Raw genomic sequence first — 19,524 nt, 5'->3', positions numbered from 1 at the left:
CCCTCTCTGGGCCAAATCAATGCAAAAGTTGGTCATATAGCAGGTCTTGAACTACTAAGGTCTGACTTACTTATAAATACAGGCTCCCCCCCTTTTTTTTTTTTTATTACCCCAGACTTTTGTTTAATGAAAGTACTTCTTTATTCTTAATGTTTTCTTTTGATGTGTATTTAAAACATATTCCAGCATCAAGAGTGTGGGTTTTTTAATGGCAAAAACTTACCAAGGTTCATAACCCCTCTTAAAAAGAAGTTCTTCCATTTTTAATTATGGCAAAACACCGAGAAACAATTTTAGATCACAGACATTCACACATAGAATTCTAATCATGAAAGCAGTGGGTGGCTTCCCTGCCTGCCTGGTGATGCTAAAAAAAAAAAAGACCCTTATGAGTCCCATCAATCAGGGAGTAAAATCATTTTGGCTCTCATTATAGTTATATGGAGGAAATATTTTTATGTTTTAATTTAAAGATATGGCTTCAAATAGCAAAGGGCTCAGCTAATATCCTGAAACAGGATTCTCCAACCTTGCAGATTTGTATGGGGAATGGCTTGCAGCTGACTTTCTAAATAGAAGGCTGCATAATTAATAATACCCCACTAGATATCAGCTGAGCAGGAATGAGCCTAGTGGTAAGATTAAAATAAAATATTAATGAGATTGACTTCGGGACAGTCAATAATCAGTAATCAAAACCAACTGCGCCACAGTGCGCGAGGCCTATTTAATTTGCAGTTTTACTCAGCACCACATCCAGGACCACGGGGGGCCGCTTGAGTTGCTTTACGGGGCTGAGGTAACAAGACTTAGCCATTACTAACAGGCTTTTTGCAGCTGCCAAAGAACTCGGGGTCAGAGATCGGGTCCATGAGGTAGGAGCGAATGATATTAGCCCGTAAACCTTTCGGAGCTTCATTGGTCATTTTCACTCCATTCTGCAGCACAGACACGGGGAAATTTGGAGATGGGTAACTTGTCAGCCAAATTCGGAAATCTGGGTGAGTTGTTTCTATGCTTAACTCCTGCAACAAGAACAAAAAATCAGATACATAAGATACATAAAATGGAAGGAAAGTCTCTGGATCATGTGAGCCAGAAGTGGGAGGAAATGGTTGTACAAAATAGGGCTTACTGCTGCAATTTAAGGCAAAAGCCTTAAAATCTAACACTGCCACGGTAAGGACATACTTCACTGGGAAGGCCCAGAGGGTTGCCCCCCTCCCTGATACAATTAAAACACATGACCACAAAGTTTACAAAGGCATTACATAATTCAGAGCTGGCCATGACAAAGACTAAGACATTCCAAAAAATTTTGCATCTTCACTGCTGTTGCTGAAATATTTATAGAAATACTTCTCTGCCCCAGAGCCATATTAAGAATGATGTCTTCTTGCTGTAACCAAGCTGTGAGAATAAGCCACACACTCAGATAAACCAATGATAAGCCAAGTAGGGATGAACAAAAAGGGGGAGGTTTGAAAGGCAAGAAGAACTGGTGCATCCTGAAGCACTAAACCATATCATTATTAGCGATACTTGTTTGTGGGGACAGTGAGGCCTGCTAGGAGGATAAAGGATGACGGAACACTCATGACTGTTGTGAAGGCAGTATCAGGCCTTAGAATGACAACACCGGGCTTTCCCTCTCTCCTGTTCCACTAACTCCTCCCAACTGTCCATGTCAGTCATATCTGTGCTTTTTAAATTGCAAATCTTTATCAGTAAAAAAGAAATGTGAGCACTCATGTGGTAAAGGGGTGGGTGGGGGAGATTGGAAGGATGCTTAGGGACACACATTTTTAATGAACAGTGAAGGTGCCATTCTTTTCTCCCACTGTTGGGCCTATGCCTGGTGACTTAGGTAGCATGACTCATGGGACTTTGGCTCAATTTCACTGTTCATTGGAGGCAGCTCTTGTCTCTTGGATTGACTCTCTAACGGGTATATGATATGATTTGACAGGCCAAGAGGACAGCCTAGAGACAGAGGAATTGTGAGGAAACAGGCACAAATATAAGGCCTCTAATATAAGGCCCAAAGCATGAGAAGATGTTAGTAAGGCGAAAAATGCTAAAGAACAGTTTGGAGGCCTACATTCTTGAGAAAGCATGTTCTCCCAATGAAAGTGAGAAAAGGCCAAGTGGCTGGAGCACAGAAGTCAAGACAGAAATGCCTGAGAAGCAGGCAATGCTCAGATGAAGAAACCATGATGGGGGCATGAACACTGTGTTCACACAATGGAAAGCCATGGAAAGGCTCTAAGCAGTGAAGAGCCTACTTTATTCATTCACAAGTTCAGTAATTATTCACTGATTATGTCCCATGAGCCATGCATTATTCAAGGTGCCAGAGGTAAACCAGGGAACAAAACAGTGCATGCTTACATTCTAGTGGGAGACAGACAAAGTGAAGTCGTGACAAGTGGCATGAAGACCACCACAGTCTGCTCCTTAGTGCCGGGGGGATGCCTGGATAATGCCAGCTACAGCGGGACTGTAGCTGAGGAGAGGGCTAGAGTCATGGGTAATTATCTGGACACACTTTTCTCTGTTGAAATCAAGTGCCAGGTTGTCTGTTTACTCAGCTGAGCTACATGGGGTTTTCTTCCTGGAATCTCTGACCACAAAGATAGGGAAGTACCATGACCCACTGCAACAAGGGTGGGAGGACTGCTCTTCTGGTTTCAGATTCAGCCTTTGTGGCAGTGACAGGCTGAGTGGGCGAGAAGTGAATTTCAGAGAAGTTACACCCTGAAGCCTTCCGGTTTAGAGGGGCCACATGAATTTCCCCCCAAAAGTCTTTTTCATTGTTTTTGGTCCACTGCTGTAAAAAGTAAATTGCTTTCTATTTACCCTGTGGTTTATTCTTATCTTTGAGGCTGTGCCTCTGGATCAAGGATATTTCTGACCCATGGGATGAGAACTTGCCCTTAGTAGGAGGGATTAGGCAAGGCCCTGCCATGGGCTGTCCTCCAGCTCCCAGTGTGAGCCCACCTCCCCTAAAATCCAGCCAGGCCACTAAACCTGCAACCTGCAAATCATAGGACAGGAGTGGAGTTACTTAGATGGTATGTGCATCACTAACTACACTGGGGGACTACCGTCTCATCAAAACAAGCCTGCATTTTTACCTCGCAAACTTTCTCGAGGGTTGGCATCCAAGAGGTGGCGAGGTGACAATTCTGAAGAACAACCCATGTGCCTTCTTTGACAGCTTTTTCTAACATCTTCATGGCTATGGGACCTTGGCCTTGACCAAGAGATAAAGAGCTAAGTTTTGCTCCTCCATATCCCTGTATGAGGATAGTGAAAATGTCATTTAAAATCAAATTTTGAAGAAGAATCAATATTATCATCACAGGAAATGTTCATATTAAATACATTAAAATTTAATCATGCTGCATCCCTCAGCACTCCCAAGCACACACAACTCTAGAAAACTTTTCCTGATCCAGAAGCCAGAAAACAGATACAACGCAAGCCAGTTCGTGAAAGAAACAGTCATGGTAATAAATGAAACATCCTGTAGGGTCTTTGACTGTTGAGATAAGAGGCAGGAAAAAGTTAAACAGACTTTTAATATGAGCAGATGAATGAACCCTGCTATCATGCAGCAATTCCTAAAATTCAAAGCTGAAAACTATGAATAAAGAGATGAACTTACCCCAGTCTCCTCCAGATCTTTGAATAATTATATCTTAACTAATTTGGTTACTGCATAAAGTTCAGGTAAAAATACCTATTAGCCTCTAATTTCCATTCAAGTTCATTTAAGGAAATCTGTGGGAATGTTTGCCTGGAATTCATTTCTCCTATATCCTTATTCATCTACACTTTTGGGAGATGGTGTCTGGGACTCCCTAGTCTTTCTAGAACAATTACCATCTGAATGCCACAGTGGAAGAGTCCTTGAGTTATGGGAGCTGCAGAGGAGAATGCCCTGTCCAAATAGCCACAGTTTATTGACACAAGCAGGTAGAAGCAGCTGAAGACAATAGAGTTTTAAAGTACCTGATCATCAGCAAATTTTAGAAGGGCAGCCATGGGATCTGCTCCAGGGGAGAGTACGAATATCAGGGGTGCGCAGCAGTTACTGTCTGCAAATGCCTTGGATAGATCAAATGGGGGTGGTTCAATGAATGCACGCCCCAATCTGTTGGTTATAAATTCTTGCAGCATTGGAATAACCTAGAAAGGGACAAGAAAGGATTTGAAGGAATATTTGAAATCTGCCTAAAACCTTAAAAACTTCACATTCAAAGGTATTTTATAACAAAGGACTCTCCACTTGTTTGTGTATTTGTAAACATTGATAAAGAGTCAAAGGCACAGCTATCTTTTAGATGGAAAGTATACATTATTTAAACAATAAAAGATGGGTGGTGACACCAAAATCCAAAGGCATTTTTCTTCCTTTTAGTTAGTATTCAACATACCCTGGATGAAGAATATAAAAAACCTTAATTCTTTACTTAATTTTTAAGTAAAACTTGACTATGTTTCAAAGTCCACAACTCAAAAGTAGATTCTAGTGTGATTTATACAATCCTATGCCAAGAAAGAATGATGTAGCTGAAAAAACAAAGAAGAGGAAAAGTACTGTGAAAGAGAAGGCATACTTTCAAAAAAGAGGCAAAACTATGTCGTATAAACTTTCTGATAACACGCTTGTGTATTTCCTGGGAATACGCTTAAGAAAGAAAAGAACTTGGGGCTTGTGTGTCCCTTTCACAGTGATGTGCAAGTAGACTTGCGGTAAGCAGTATGGCTGATGTACAGCTTCAGGAATATCATCCTTTCTTTCTGATGAAGAGTCCACACCTGGCATCTCTGGGCAATGGCTCAGGTGTGAGCCAAGCAAGTCATAAGTATAAGTTTAATTAACCTGTATCCATGTATCTAGCTTAACAAATTATGTAAACATATCCAAGGAGAAGACTCTTGAGAGTCCCATGGACTGCAAGGAGATCCAACCAGTCCATCCTAAAGGAAATCAGTCCTGAATATTCATTGGAAGGACTGATGCTGAAGCTGAAGCTCCACTCCCAATACTTTCGCCACCTGATGCAAAGAACTGACTCACTGGAAAAGACCTGATACTGGGAAACATTGAAGGCAGAGGATAAGGGGATGACAGAGGATGAGATGGTTGGATGGCATCACCAACTAGATGGACATGAGTTTGAGAAAGCTCTGGAAGTTGGTGATGGACAGGGAAGCCTGGTGTGCTGCAGTCCATGGGGTCACAGAGAGTTGGACATAACTGAACTGAACTGAACTGATCTCAGAGTTCAGAGTGACTGAACTAAGCTGATCTCATGAAGAGAAGTAATGAAGTGACAAGAACAAGGAGAATTTCTTTAAAGCTTCAGAATCACTCCAACTGGACACCTGCTCATATTCAAGGATAGAATTGTGTGTACATACAACACTCCAAATTAGAACATGAATTCCACCATCCTGTAACTTTTCTGAACTTAAAGGGAATTGCAGGAGCAATTCACAGATACCAAGAACCTCAAAAAGGTGGTCTTCTCTAAAGAAAGTTACAAATATCTCCAAACTTTAATAGTGCGTTCTCAGAACATCTATTCACACAAGATTTGTAAGTAAAACTCATTAACAAGTCACAATACCTTAAAAACAGTGTCGGTCCTGATGTGGATATATGTGTAGGTATAGGTGTGTATTGAGAAAGAGGGAGAGAGGGAAAGAGAGACTGAGTGTGTGAGGGTGGGGAGCCAAGAAACAGTGAAGGAATATCTTTACTTAAATGTTTTTACTGTCTCCACAATGCATTCATTCAAACATGGAAGGGTATGAATAACCAAGACACGGAACCAACCTAAACGTCCCCTGACAGATGAATGGATAAAGAGGACGTGGCCCGTATCCACCCAGAACTGTCACAGCACGGTCACTCAGCTACGCTCTTGCTGTGGTTCAGTTGCTAAGTCGTGTCGGACTCTCTGCAGCCCCACGAACTGTAGCACATCAGGCTTCTCTGTCCTTCACCATCTCCCTGAGTTTGCTCAAACTCATGTCCATTGAGTCAGTGACACCATCTAATCATCTCACCCTCTGTCGCCCCCTTATCCTCTTGCCCTCAATGTTCCCCAGCATAAGGGTCTTTTCCAATGAGTCAGCTCTTTGCCTCAGGAGGCCAAAGTATTGGAGCTTCAGCTTCAGCATCAGTCCTTCCAATGAATATTCAGGACTGATTTCCTTTAGCATGGACTGGTTGGATCTCCTTGCAGTCCAAGGGACTCTCAAGAGTCTTCTCCAACACCACAGTTTGAAAGCATCAATTCTTTGGTGCTCAGCCTTCTTTATGGTCAAACTCTCACATCCATACATTACTGGAAAAACCATAGCTTTGACTATATGGACCTTTGTCAGCAAAGTGATGCCTCTGCTTTTTAAAACACTGTCTAGGTTTGACATAGCTGTTCTTCCAAGGAGCAAGTGTCTTTTAATTTCATGGCTGCAGTCACCATCTGCATTGATTTTGGAGCCCCCCAAAATGAAATCTGACACTGTTTCAATATTTCCCCCATCTATTTGCCATGAAGTGGTAGGACCAGCTATGTTCCAATACAAAATTAAAACTTTTCAAAAAGATGTGGTACATATGTACAATGAATATTATTCAGCTATAAAAAAGAATGGAATAATGCCAATTGCAGCAACATGGAGGAGCCAGAGATTATCACACTAAGTCAAGTCAGAGAAAGGCAAATATCATATGCTATCACTTACATGTGAAATCTAAAATACGATACAAGGAAACTTATTTACAAAACAGAAACAGACTCACAAACATACAAAACAATGTTATGGTTATCAAAGAGGAAAGGAGGTGAGGGAGGGGTAAGTTAGTTTGGGATTAGCTGATACACACTACTGTATATAAAATAGATAAACAACAAAATCCTACTCTATACCACAGGGAACTATATTCAATATCCTACAATAAACCATAATGAAAAAGAGTCTGAAAATGAACATATATATGTATGTATAACTGTATCACTTTGGTGTACACCAAAAATTAATGCAATACTCTGAGTCAACTGTACATCAATAAAAAATTTAAAACTACAGAAAGGTATAGAAAAGTAATAACAAATGTGTAAATGCCACAATGGCATGGATATATCTAAGGAGATTACTCATATATTGTTCCCGTACAATAAAAATCTACTGAGTGAATGAATAAATTAGGATGTTCTCTTTTATGAAGGTGAGACTGTAATTATAGAAATTCTAAATAAATATCCAGTTCAGTTCAGTCGCTCAGTTGTGTCCAACTCTTTGCGACCCCATGAACCACAGCATACCAGGCCTCCCTGTCCATCACCAACTGCTACAGTCCACCCAAACCCATGTCCATTGAATTGGTAATGCCATCCAACCATCTCATCCTCTGTCGTCCCCTTCTCCTCCTGCCCTCAATCTTTCCCAGCATCAGGGTCTTTTCCAATGAGTCAGCTCTTCGCATGAGGTGGCCAAAGCACTTAAGTTTCAGCTTCAACATCAGTCCTTCCAATGAACACCCAGGACTGATCTCCTTTAGGATGGACTGGTTGGATCTCCTTGCAGTCCAAGGGACTCTCAAGAGTCTTCTCCAACACCACAGTTCAAAAGCATCAATTCTTTGGCACTCAGCTTTCTTTATAGTTCAATTCTCACATCCATACATGACCGCTAGAAAAACCATAGCTTTGACTAGACGGACCTTTGTTGGCAAAGTAATGTCTCCACTTTTTAATATGCTATCTAGGTTGGTCATAACTTTCCTTCCAAGGAGTAAGTGTCTTTTAAGTTCATGGTTGCAGTCACCATCTGCAGTGATTTTGGAGCCCAGAAAAATAAAATCAACCACTGTTTCCACTGTTTCCCCATCTATTTGCCATGAAGTGATGGGACCAGGTGCCATGATCTTAGTTTTCTGAATGTTGAGTTTTAAGCCAACTTTTTCACTCTCCTCTTTCACTTTCATCAAGAGGGTCTTTAGTTCTTCTTCACTTTCTGCCATAAGGATGGTGTCATCTGCATATCTGAGGTTACTGATATTTCTCCCGGCAATCTTGATTCCAGCTTGTGCTCCCTCCAGTCCAGCGTTTCTCAGGATGTACTCTGCATATAAGTTAAATAAGCAGGGTGACAATATACAGCCTTGACGTACTCCTTTTCCTATTTGGAACCAGTCTGTTGTTCCATGTCCAGTTCTAACAGTTGCTTCCTGAACTGCATACAGATTTCTTCACCTATGCATAAAATTTCATTTCCAGGGAAATTATTTCATGTTTCAGATATTTTGAATGGGAACAGATATCAAGCTGATGGTAGAAAACTGAAAATATCCTCACTTCCTGTCTCAGCCCTTGTCCTTGCCCTTTTCCCTATTATTCTTTTCCTATGGCTGTCTTCTCCCCCTAGGTTGAGAACAATAACAATTAACAAAGAAAAACAAAATAGTTTTTAATAACCTCTCCTCTCAAGGCTAACCTCTTCACTCAGTTATAATTTTACAAACAAACCGAAAGCACATGGTGTTTAAGTACAAGGTTTCACTTTTAGGAAGTCTGAGCTCTGAGCGGTTCAGGCCGGGGTCATTCACGGCATTTGTGCAAACATGGCAGATGGGAAGTGAGTCTTCTGGTAGTACAGGAAGACCCAGTGAGGGCTGCTCACATGATAATTTTCATTGTTTCATTTTTAACATTAAAACTGAATAAGATCATAGAAATTGCGGACTTGTAGACACAGTGGGAGAAGGAGAGGGTGGGATGAATTGAGAGAGTAGCATTGACACGTATACACGACCATGTGTGAAACAGCTAGCTAGCGGGAAGCCGCCGTGTGACCCAGAGGATTGAGGTTGGCGTTCTGTGATGACCTGGGGGGGTTGGGGGTGGGGTGGGAGGCAGGGAGGCTCAAGACGGGGAATGTATTACACTTCCACCGACTCGTGCTGCTGTAAGCAAAAAGCAACGCAGCACTGTAAAGCGGTTGTGCGTGCGTGTTAGTCGCTCAGTTGTGTTCAGCTCTTTGTGACCCCATGGACTGCAGCCTGCCAGGCTCTTCTGTCCATGGGATTTTCTCCTCCAATTAAAAAAATTAAAACACAATAGTCAACACAAAAATTAAAAAACAAAAACAAAAAACAACTGAATGAGACCAACTTGTTCCCAAGACGAAACAGTAACTTCTGAGGTAAATGAAACTGCAAGCTATTCAATTTGGAAGGTGATGGAATTGGATTTGCTTCTGCAATCTGATTATGCAAGCGTAAGAACTATAAAATGAAATCTGTCAGGAACAAAAATTATAGACTAATTTAGGCCCCCATCTTCCCAAAGGCAGAAAAGAAGTTTGTGGTCTTCTATGTATGCTTTTCTGTGTCTTGCAAGTTCCTACAGGATTTATCTGAGGTTAGAGAAACATATTAGCTTATACTTGACAAGTTTCTTATTAAAAGCTGTTTAATTTGCTTTTTGTTTCCAGTCCGGAAGGAGAAAATTGTGGCCAGAAGCTCTTCATTTTGTAAATGGGCTCAAAACATTCCATACCTCAGTATTTATACATCTGATATGCTTTTGTCAATAAAACACTATAAACTATTGAAATCTAAGGAAAGTGCAAACATTTCATTTTTCCTACTGATGGTTTAGTGAACATCTTTTACATTTTTCCAAACCACAGCATTAGAGAACATAGCATTTGTGACTTCTTACCACAGGATGGAGTCGGTTTTGAAGGGAGAGCAGTGGAAAGGAGACAGAAAAAAACTATGGTGACAAATAATATATACTTTATATTAGAGATCAAACAATTATGGCTTTTCCTAGTGGAGATATATATCTCATGACTTAGAGATAGCAAAGAAATAAAATCTATTTATGTAGTACTAGCCCAATTGTCAGCCTTATATAGCACTATTCCTTTCTCTGGCACGCTAATACCATTTTGCTTTGGAAAATTATTCTTTTCAAAGCATAATACTGTAGTCATATATCATTTTTAAATACATAGGTTCCAAAATCAGTGATTTATGACTAGGAATTTAAGTGCCTGTAAACAGCAAGATTGAAGCATTTGAAGTTGCAAGTAATAAAAGAGCATACTAATTATTTCTATATTAAGGATTGCAGGTATGATGGCATAGACAATGGCAACTAGTTTCTTTACCATCTGACCTGTGAAAGATGTCCAAAAAGTGTTAGTCATTCAGTCATGTCGGACTCTTTTGTGACCCCATGAATAGCAGCCCTCCATGCACCTCTGTCCATGGGATTTCCCAGGCAAGAATACTGCAGTGGGTAGACATTCCCTTCTCCAGGAGATCTTCCCAACCCAGGTCTCTTGCATTGCAGGTGGGTTCTTTACCATCTAAGCCACCAGGGAAATCTGATAATTATTTATATATTAAGGATTATAGGTGTGATAGTACAGGTAATGGTAACTAATTAAATGGTAACTAGTTAACAGGATAAATTGAACTATGCTATAGTAGCAAACAACTTCAAGATTTCAGTGGTTTAACACAACAAAAGCTTACCATCTCAGAAAAGTCATCCGAGTGTCCAGGCAACAAACTCTCCCTGCTCTGACTCAGCATTCCAGCCTGTTTATGGCACTTAAATACCAACATGTGATTCCACAATTTTGATGGCAAGAGGAAGTATTCTGGAGAATCTCACAATGATAGCTAAATGCTTCCACCCTGACACTTTTGCTCACATTTTACTGGCCAAAACAAGGTTAATGGCCACAATGCCCCCACCTCGAGTATACACAGGAGAGAACCAGGAATACTGCTGAGAAGTGTTAATGTTTACACTCTTCCACCCATGCAAAGAAAACTCTAGAGGAGATATGGAAACATATAAGAAAAAGTTAAAACACAGTGCTAAAGCATTCTGCAGAAGAGCTAAGAGAAGTAGGACTGTAAGTTTAACCTCCACTGATTCAAAAAATGAACAAAAGCCCCTCAGCTTGAATATCTAAATTTCCCAGCTTCCTCATATTCACTTGAAAAAGAGAGTGACTAAGGAAAATAATATTTGATCTATTTGGTACTCAATGTATTTTCAGATTAAAATGTCAAATTTTTAAAAACAAACTGGGGAAAATAAATTTATAGATGAAACTGCTGCAGTTAGGAAACACCTCATTAATCACTTTAACTAAACAATATAGAATATGATCAGAAACTTCTCTGTCAAATATTGAGGGGAGAAGTTTAATGGAACACAGAAAGCCATTTACTGTAACAGTTTTTATCTTAGAAAACAAAGTAAAAAATCTTTGAAAATTAAAAAAAAAGTTTTAAAGGAAGAAGCCATATTAGACAAGAGTTTGAACTATTTCATATTCTTTCATATTTAATATTTGCAGTGAAAACTTCTGAGGCTTAACGCTAATAGTTTCAGTGAAGATTCATTTTTAAAAGGGCCCCCAAGGTGCAGTTTAATAATGATCTTCAACAATGGGAACTATTTCCAGCATCTAAGAGCTGGGCAGCACTATGACATTTAGGGGCCCTTGGCACATTGCGGACCACCCCTCCTTCCATCGATAAATAGAAAAAAATGTATTTTGCAACTGTTTTTGTATAATTAAAATATAACAGACTAGTTTATTTTCTCATTTTAACAGAAATTAAAGCACTTTCATGAACTCCTAAGAGTATCATGGACCCGAGGTCCTATGCTTAATGGATACTTTGGCCCTGGCTAAGGCCACACTACCAATTCAAGAAAGAATGACGTGCTCGCTTCGACAGCACATAAATTGGAACGATACAGAGAAGATTAGCATGGTCCTTGCGCAAGGATGACATGCAAATTCGTGAAGTGTTCCATATTTTTTTATAAAACTCCTAGAGGAGAACATAGGCAAAACACTCTCTGACATAAATCACAGCAGGATCCTCTATGACCCACCTCCCAGAATATTCGAAATAAAACCAAAAATAAACAAATGGGACCTAATGAAACTTAAAAGCTTTTGCACAACAAAGGAAACTATAAGCAAGGTGAAAAGACAGCCCTCAGATTGGGAGAAAATAATAGCAAACGAAGCAACAGACAAAGGACTAATCTCAAAAATATACAAGCAACTCCTGCAGCTCAATTCCAGGAAAATAAATGACCCAACCAAAAAATGGGCCAAAGAACTAAAAAGACATTTCTACAAAGAAGACATACAGATGGCTAACAAACACATGAAAAGATGCTCAGCATCACTCATCATCAGAGAAATGCAAATCAAAACCACAGTGAGGTACCATTACACACCAGTCAGGATGGCTGCTATCCAAAAGTCTACAAGCAATAAATGCTGGAGAGGGTGTGGAGAAAAGGGAACCCTCTTACACTGTTGGTGGGAATGCAAACTAGTACAGCCGCTATGGAGAACAGTGTGGAGATTTCTTAAAAAACTGGAAATAGAACTGCCATATGACCCAGCAATCCCACTTCTGGGCATACACACTGAGGAAACCAGATCTGAAAGAGACACATGCACCCCAATGTTCATCACAGCACTGTTTATAATAGTCAGGACATGGAAGCAACCTAGATGCCCATCAGCAGATGAATGGATAAGGAAGCTGTGGTACATATACACCATGGAATATTACTCAGCCATTAAAAAGAATTCATTTGAATCAGTTCTAACGAGATGGATGAAACTGGAGCCTATTATACAGAGTGAAGTAAGCCAGAAAGATAAAGACCAATACAGCATACTAACGCATATATATGGAATTTAGAAAGATGGTAATGATAACCCTATATGCAAAACAGAAAAAGAGACACAGATGTCCAGAACAGACTTTTGGACTCTGTGGAAGAAGGCGAGGGTGGGATGTTTTGAGAGAACAGCATCGAAACATGTATATTATCTATAGTGAAACAGATCACCAGCCCAGGCTGGATGCATGAGACAAGTGCTCAGGCCTGGTGCACTGGGAAGACCCAGAGGGATTGGGTAGAAAGGGAGGTGTGAGGGGGGATCGGGATGGGGAATACATGTTAATCCATGACTGATTCATGTCAGTGTATGACAAAACCCACTACAATATTGTAAAGTAATTAGCCTCCAACTAATAAAAATATATGAAAAAAAAAAAAGAAAGAATGACATGTTTTCATCGAACAGACCCTGACTTACAAAGGAAAGAATGCCTCTACCTTGTATTATCACTATGTGTAAAATTAAAAAAAAAAAACACTGTCTTTATCATACAAGTGCAGCTTTTTCTATTGCTGTCAGAATGGAAGTATTATCTTATATCCTTAGCAACTCAAATTGTGAATACAATAAATTTTGGAGTAATTATGTATACTTTTACTCAAATAGTAACAGTGGACAATTAGAATATATTTTCAGTTTTTCTTCCAACATTCCCAATGTCTATCGTTCCTCAGAGTTATGTGGTTATCTCTGTGGATATGCATCTTTACACTTAAGTGAAGAGTTTTTTTTTTTTAAACAGAGTTTAATAATACAAATGAGGATATCAATGAGTACTCTCATTTGTTGATATGACAGTTCAGCTGATTTGCTGGTTATATAATTTATTACTTAAAGAAATGAAAATTAATAGTGTTGACATTTTCCTTTGTGGTGAGCGATGATGAACATCTTAAAAACAATATTCTACTAGCTTTCCAAAAGCCAATAAAGAACCATGTACAGGATAGCATTTGAGGAACCAGAAGGTATAGTAAATCAGCTTCATGTAAACATTGACCAATTTCATCAAAACAATAAGAACAAAAATGTAAAGTAGATTGTCCATTCCCTTCTCCAGGGATAAAAGGAAGAGCTGTAACATAAATAAACTATTAAACATAATCTGGTGAGTTACTAAGTTACTGCAGTTATAATAAATACACACTTTTTAAAAAATGACTGCATTAGAGGGAATTGGGGTTATTTCTTGCAGCTGTTTACCACCCCACCCCCAATGATTACATAAGGAAACACATGTTTGGCTGGCATGTGGAGCTGGAAGGTCTAGAATTCACTGAGCTGCTTCCAAAGACAGCATTTACCTTGTCCGGCCTCAAGCAACGAATGATAAGCATCCTTTGAAACTCACTCGCTTTATCTTCCCAGTCGTCAGGAAAAACCTCATGATGTGGTTCCTAAAATGACAGTGGATATAACTCAATATTATTTGGAAGACTTAATAAAAAGCCAAAGCCCCAGTATTCTGACTTTTAAATTAAGTTTAAAGAAAACATAAAATAATTAAGTGAAATTAAGAATGCTAATGTAAATTTTATTAGGTTGGGGCAAAGCTATGAAATAAGAAATAAAAAGAAAAATTTAACTGCCACGTAAAACCAAAACTAAGACATGAAATAAGTAGGTTAGTGTCAATATGAACGTTAATCAATAGCACAAATGTTTTCTATTACTACAATAAATGTGCATTAGGAGATCTTTTCCCATTATTTCTCCAAAGGCATTTCAAAAACCTGCCAACTAACTACTCTCATTATCCATGTACAAAAATAAACATTTATTGCAAACAAAGAAGGCTATGCATTACTTTTTATTTTGATAAAATTTTGATATCTTTTCAAGAAAGGAATATTTGAGAATGTGTATAGTAAAGAAGGGGCTTCCCAGGCGGCACAGTGGTAAACAATCCGCCTGCCAATACAGGAGACTCAAGAGACTCAGGTTGGATCCCTGGGTTAGGAAGATTCCCTGGAGTAGGAAATAGCAACTTGTTCCAGTATTCCTGCCTAGAAAATTTCAAGGACAGACGAGCCTGGCAGGCTCACATGAGGTTGCAGAGTTGGACGTGACTGAGCGCATGTGCGTTCCTCCCCCTTCCCCCACTACACACAGAATGTAAAGAAGAAGCCAAAGAATGTTATTAAAAATATGCAAGAAGAGATGTATCAAGATCCCAGGAGGAGGAATGGGAAAAGAAGATACTTGCATCTTTGAAACAGCTGGGAAGGCTATGGGTTATCTCAGGTCAGAAATCTTCATGCTTCCGAATAGGGAAATTTCTATTTAGACTCAACTACATACAAAAACATATTTGCCTCTGGAAAAAGTACTTTTATTACTAACAAGGATCAATCCAAAAGAGATCCAAACCAAAATATTTAAATTCATGTGCAGACACACTCTATCATGTACAGTACAATAAACAGGTCACCAAAGTGTTCTCCACGCATCCTGCTTTTTTTCTCCCTCCAACCCCCACCCCCAAATAGAGCTGTTGCATGTTAAGCCCAAGAAAAGCAAAATGTCAAAAAAAGTAGAAACACTAGAAAAAATTAACTGGGAATCACAATGTTAGCCCTTGTGCTAAGGAAAAAGTGAAGGAAGGCAGCAATTTGTTTATATTCCAGAAGGGAAACTGAGCATCATGGTATATGTTAGCTATAGTAATTTCCAACTAATAAGATCAGGTCTCATGAAAATTATTTGAGAACTATTATTTTTTCCCTCTCGTCAAATGACAAAAATATTTATTAGTTTGTGCCCTGTGTTCAGAAAATCCAAACGAAACCTGTTCTATAAAATTTTAAGTCATCTGCCATTATGACTGCCAAAGTTTAAGTTGATAATAAAAATCTGGCCTGGAAATCCAAAAAGAGTACTTTTAAGGACCAGGCAACTTTTCTGCATCTTTACAGATTCCAAGGAATTTGAAGAGAAGTGCAAACAGAACCAATTAGAAAGTGGGGATAGCCTAATTGAAACATTATATTTGACCAGCTGTTTAATGCTTACTTACAGACAAGAATAAATTATTTGACATTATTTTCTCCATTTAAAAACTTTGAAACAAGCAAGAGAGTTAAAAACATACCAAACTGTCATATACTTTTTTCCATCCATCCTTTAAGCGCATAAACTCTCTACGAATGTTTTTGAAGGCAGACAAATCATCCAGCCGACATATTTCATCCCAAGATTTTTGAGGAAGCCATGTACAAGGGTTAGCATGAGGATTATCTAAGCCAATGCCACCAGTTAACAGAAACCTCCATTCAGCTTTATTAATCTTTGGAAAACAAAGTAGCATGAAGAGTCAGAAATGAGTTCACCATATACACAGGTAACTTACAACCATTTAAAAAAATTGAATGATTTTCAAGTTTCAAATATCCCCCCATAAAATTTTAGTTATTGGTATAGGCCAGTATTGATTCATAAGAAATCAATGTATTCATTATAACCAGTTTTCAAAATAGTTCCATTTTAGAGAGCTACTTGTTAGATACTAGAGAGCTACTTGTTGATAATCTTCCTCCAGAATTTCTGATCGAAACATGGAAATCTGAATTTTATTCTTTTTTAATATATGTCTTCCAAAATGACTGCGAAGTTTTATTGTCTGTAAAAGTTGTGGGAAGGCAGAAAGCCATGCACCTGCCATGTTTTCAATTATTTTCTATAAAATATGATGAGTTACTGCTATGAAATTTTTGCAAGAAATACTAAAATAAATGTTTCTTCAGAATTCAGCTAATACATTGCCATATGAAATTAATAAAGCTTAAACACATGTATATAAAATAATGAATTTATACACCTCTCTTCCATTCTTAAAGTGCTTCCCATATTTTAAGTAAACAGATTTGAAACATAGCTAAAATTAATGAATGGTATTGTTAAACCCAATGGTTAGATTTGACAAACTTGTAAAAGTTCCTAAAAACATTACCATTTATATTATTACTTGGGGTACATAATATCAATACATTTGAGAAGTTTATATGCACCCTTATATGTGAGATTCTGATAGAAACTATTTTAAGCTAAAACATACAAAAATTTAAGTCGTAATAGTTACATAAGGAACTCTGCTTAATTTATTTTTCACCTCTGTGAAGTTCAGTCTAGTTGTGATATCTTGCCTTCACTATAATAATTGCTATTAACAATCCTTTTATATATATTCCCACACAAATTCATAAATTAATAAATTCACATTAGTATTTTCTCCCCATAAATTAAAACAGTACTGACCAATCGCTCATGTATCAGTAGATTTACAGTTAGACAAAATGAAAAAAGTAGTTTATCCTTTTCAAAGAGGGATCGGCAGATGTTAACATAAAGGGAATAAGTGAAGTGATCCTTGAGAATTTGAAGCCTAAGGGTCAACAAAAGAAAAGTAAATAAATAAAAATGCATTATTCTCTCAAAAAATGCTCTTGGGAAAACCTATTATAAACCATTTAGATGTGTGTTCTTCTAATAAACTTTCTGGTCAATTACTCCCAAAACAGATCAAGGATTCTCATTAACTGGGGGCACCAATTTGAGAGTTACGCAATGTAGGAACACTTCAGTAGAATTGCATTTTTACCATCAACTGACTTTTTTTTAACAAAACTTAATCTTCCTTTTAGAAAACTACAAAACATTTCTTGGGGTAAAACTGGATTTCCATATTTCATAAACTTTTATGTATGTTCTATATGATATATTATTATAAATGAACAGACTAAAGTTAATAGTTTCTTTATTAAATTAAGTTTAGAAGAGGGCTACTCTGTTCATAAATCCATAAAAGCTGGACTAATAACATAACTTAATAAACTACATTTTTATTTACCACATAGACAAGTCTTAGAAATATGAATAATCACAATATTTGCAACTAACAGCACCCTAGTAAATGCTAACATGTGTGATTGGTATTCACAGTAAACCTTGACATGAGAAAATTATTATTCTCAATGCTGATGTGTGACACAGTGTTGTAAGGTATTCATGCTCCCTCTGATGAATTTATTCATTTGAATAACCTTACAGAAAAGGAATTTATTTATATCAGGAGTCTGAAAGAAGTGAACACATCTGTCCTAATTTGGGGATTTAGCCAAAGGAAATAATCAATGATGGTGACATTTATATTTATTACTGTGTTATTTATAATACAAAAGCTGGAGACTACTTGCAAATCCTACAATAAGAAAATTATGAAGAAAATTATGGTGCATTCAATAAAAGTATATTATACAGCTGCTAAAAACTATATTTCAAAAGAATAATTAATAACAAGGGAAAATTATCTTGACAGAAGTAGAAGGGAAAGAAAAAATTCTGTGTGTGCACACAGGCATGTGTGATCTTGCATATATTTTTGAGAGTAAGAGACAGAGAGATTGATTTCAGTGTGGTTCCTGTAACAAAGCCATATTCTAGTTAGATTTTTGTTTCTGTATTTTTTTGCTACAGTTATTTATTTTGCCATAATAAATTATAATGCATTAAAATATTATAAAGACAGATGATTCCAATTATTATGGTTATTTCATAGTATATACACAGTATATATTTAATTATAATATGTGTTTGGCATTATTAAATAATAATTATTATGAATAGTAACTATCAGAATACAAACACAAAAAGAGAGATTTTTATCTCTCATGAAAGAAAATTAGAAATAATTTTAGACCAATATTAAGATTCTCCAACAATTTAGTAGTCTACTGTTAACAGTCATATCCTTTCTACACTTTTGTTATAGCTACAAACTAATCAGCGCCCAGAGACCAACAGGTCAGCTAATGTTTTTTTGTTTCTTTCTCCAGCTTTATTGAGGTATGATTAACAAGTAAAACTTGTACATATTTAATAGATTATCTGATGTTTATCAATGATTGACAAATAAAAAAATGATTTCTATGAGAACTCTAATTTCTGAATGAGATCTTGCTTCCTCCTACTTTTTACTTAAAAAAAAAAGGAAGATTAAACGAGATTACTAGTAGAGTCTCCACTGTGGTAGCCATTTTGGAACTCTATTTGGCAATATTTATTAAAATGGAATATATATATACTCTGTTATGATCAATTCCACTCCTGGATATGTACTTACCACATAAATGTACATACAAAAGCCACATACAGGAGTGTACAAGACAGCAAAAATTCATAACAGCTCCAAACTGGAAGCTACCCAAATGTCCTCAGCAGTAGAATGAATAAAAAACTTGAGGTATAGTGAAAGGACAAATAAAAATAAAAGGCCCAATCTTTTTATACCGAAAATGTTAAGAAGAGATTTCCCTCTCTTTTTCCTTAGAGCATTTACTTTTGAAAGTTTATAAGTACCTTCTCTTTGAAATATAGGTAGGTATTTTGTCAACTTTACGGCCCAGGAATGTCCCTTCTGAAGATCTGAGAGCCGTTTTCACCGGCTAACTTCATGGGCTCCTGACTCTGAGCTGCCAAACTACGTCCTATCATAAAGATAAGACATTGGTTTTTCCTCTGGGTGAAGCCAGTCTGCTAAAGCCGGGGAAGTGAGATTCCTGTCTTTGTGCTCTCTTAGCGAACTGCTGCTCGTGCTGCGGGTCACATTCTAGTTTAATACTTATTCAGTTAAAAACTGCTTTCTTTCTCAACTGCTTTGTGGAGAGATTTTCTGGACTGGGAGAAGATTTGCTTTTACACTTCCCCAACAATATAGGAGCATAGGGAATGCACCCATATTTAACAATGAAAGTGAAT

The 19,524-nt window shown here is 37.7% G+C and overlaps 1 protein-coding gene and 1 pseudogene across 1 annotated transcript in view; one reads left to right on the top strand and one right to left on the bottom strand.

Moving 5' to 3' along the window:
- The window catches only part of DNAH7 (dynein axonemal heavy chain 7), a 251,585-nt gene that overhangs the window by 34,136 nt on the left and 197,925 nt on the right, over window positions 1-19,524 (bottom strand). Inside the window, exons 52-57 of the mRNA XM_043444898.1 lie at window positions 17,026-17,152; window positions 15,863-16,057; window positions 14,076-14,168; window positions 4,018-4,194; window positions 3,138-3,299; window positions 825-1,025 (exon numbers count right to left, since the gene is read on the bottom strand). Of these exons, the coding sequence (XP_043300833.1) occupies window positions 825-1,025; window positions 3,138-3,299; window positions 4,018-4,194; window positions 14,076-14,168; window positions 15,863-16,057; window positions 17,026-17,152 (955 nt within the window). The remainder of the gene's footprint in view (window positions 1-824; window positions 1,026-3,137; window positions 3,300-4,017; window positions 4,195-14,075; window positions 14,169-15,862; window positions 16,058-17,025; window positions 17,153-19,524) is intronic.
- LOC122426984 lies at window positions 11,782-11,882 on the top strand (annotated as a pseudogene).

The sequence above is a fragment of the Cervus canadensis genome, chromosome 24 (assembly GCF_019320065.1).
Source record: "Cervus canadensis isolate Bull #8, Minnesota chromosome 24, ASM1932006v1, whole genome shotgun sequence".
Classification (NCBI taxonomy): domain Eukaryota; kingdom Metazoa; phylum Chordata; class Mammalia; order Artiodactyla; family Cervidae; genus Cervus; species Cervus canadensis.
This window is presented reverse-complemented; position numbering and strand designations above follow the sequence as displayed.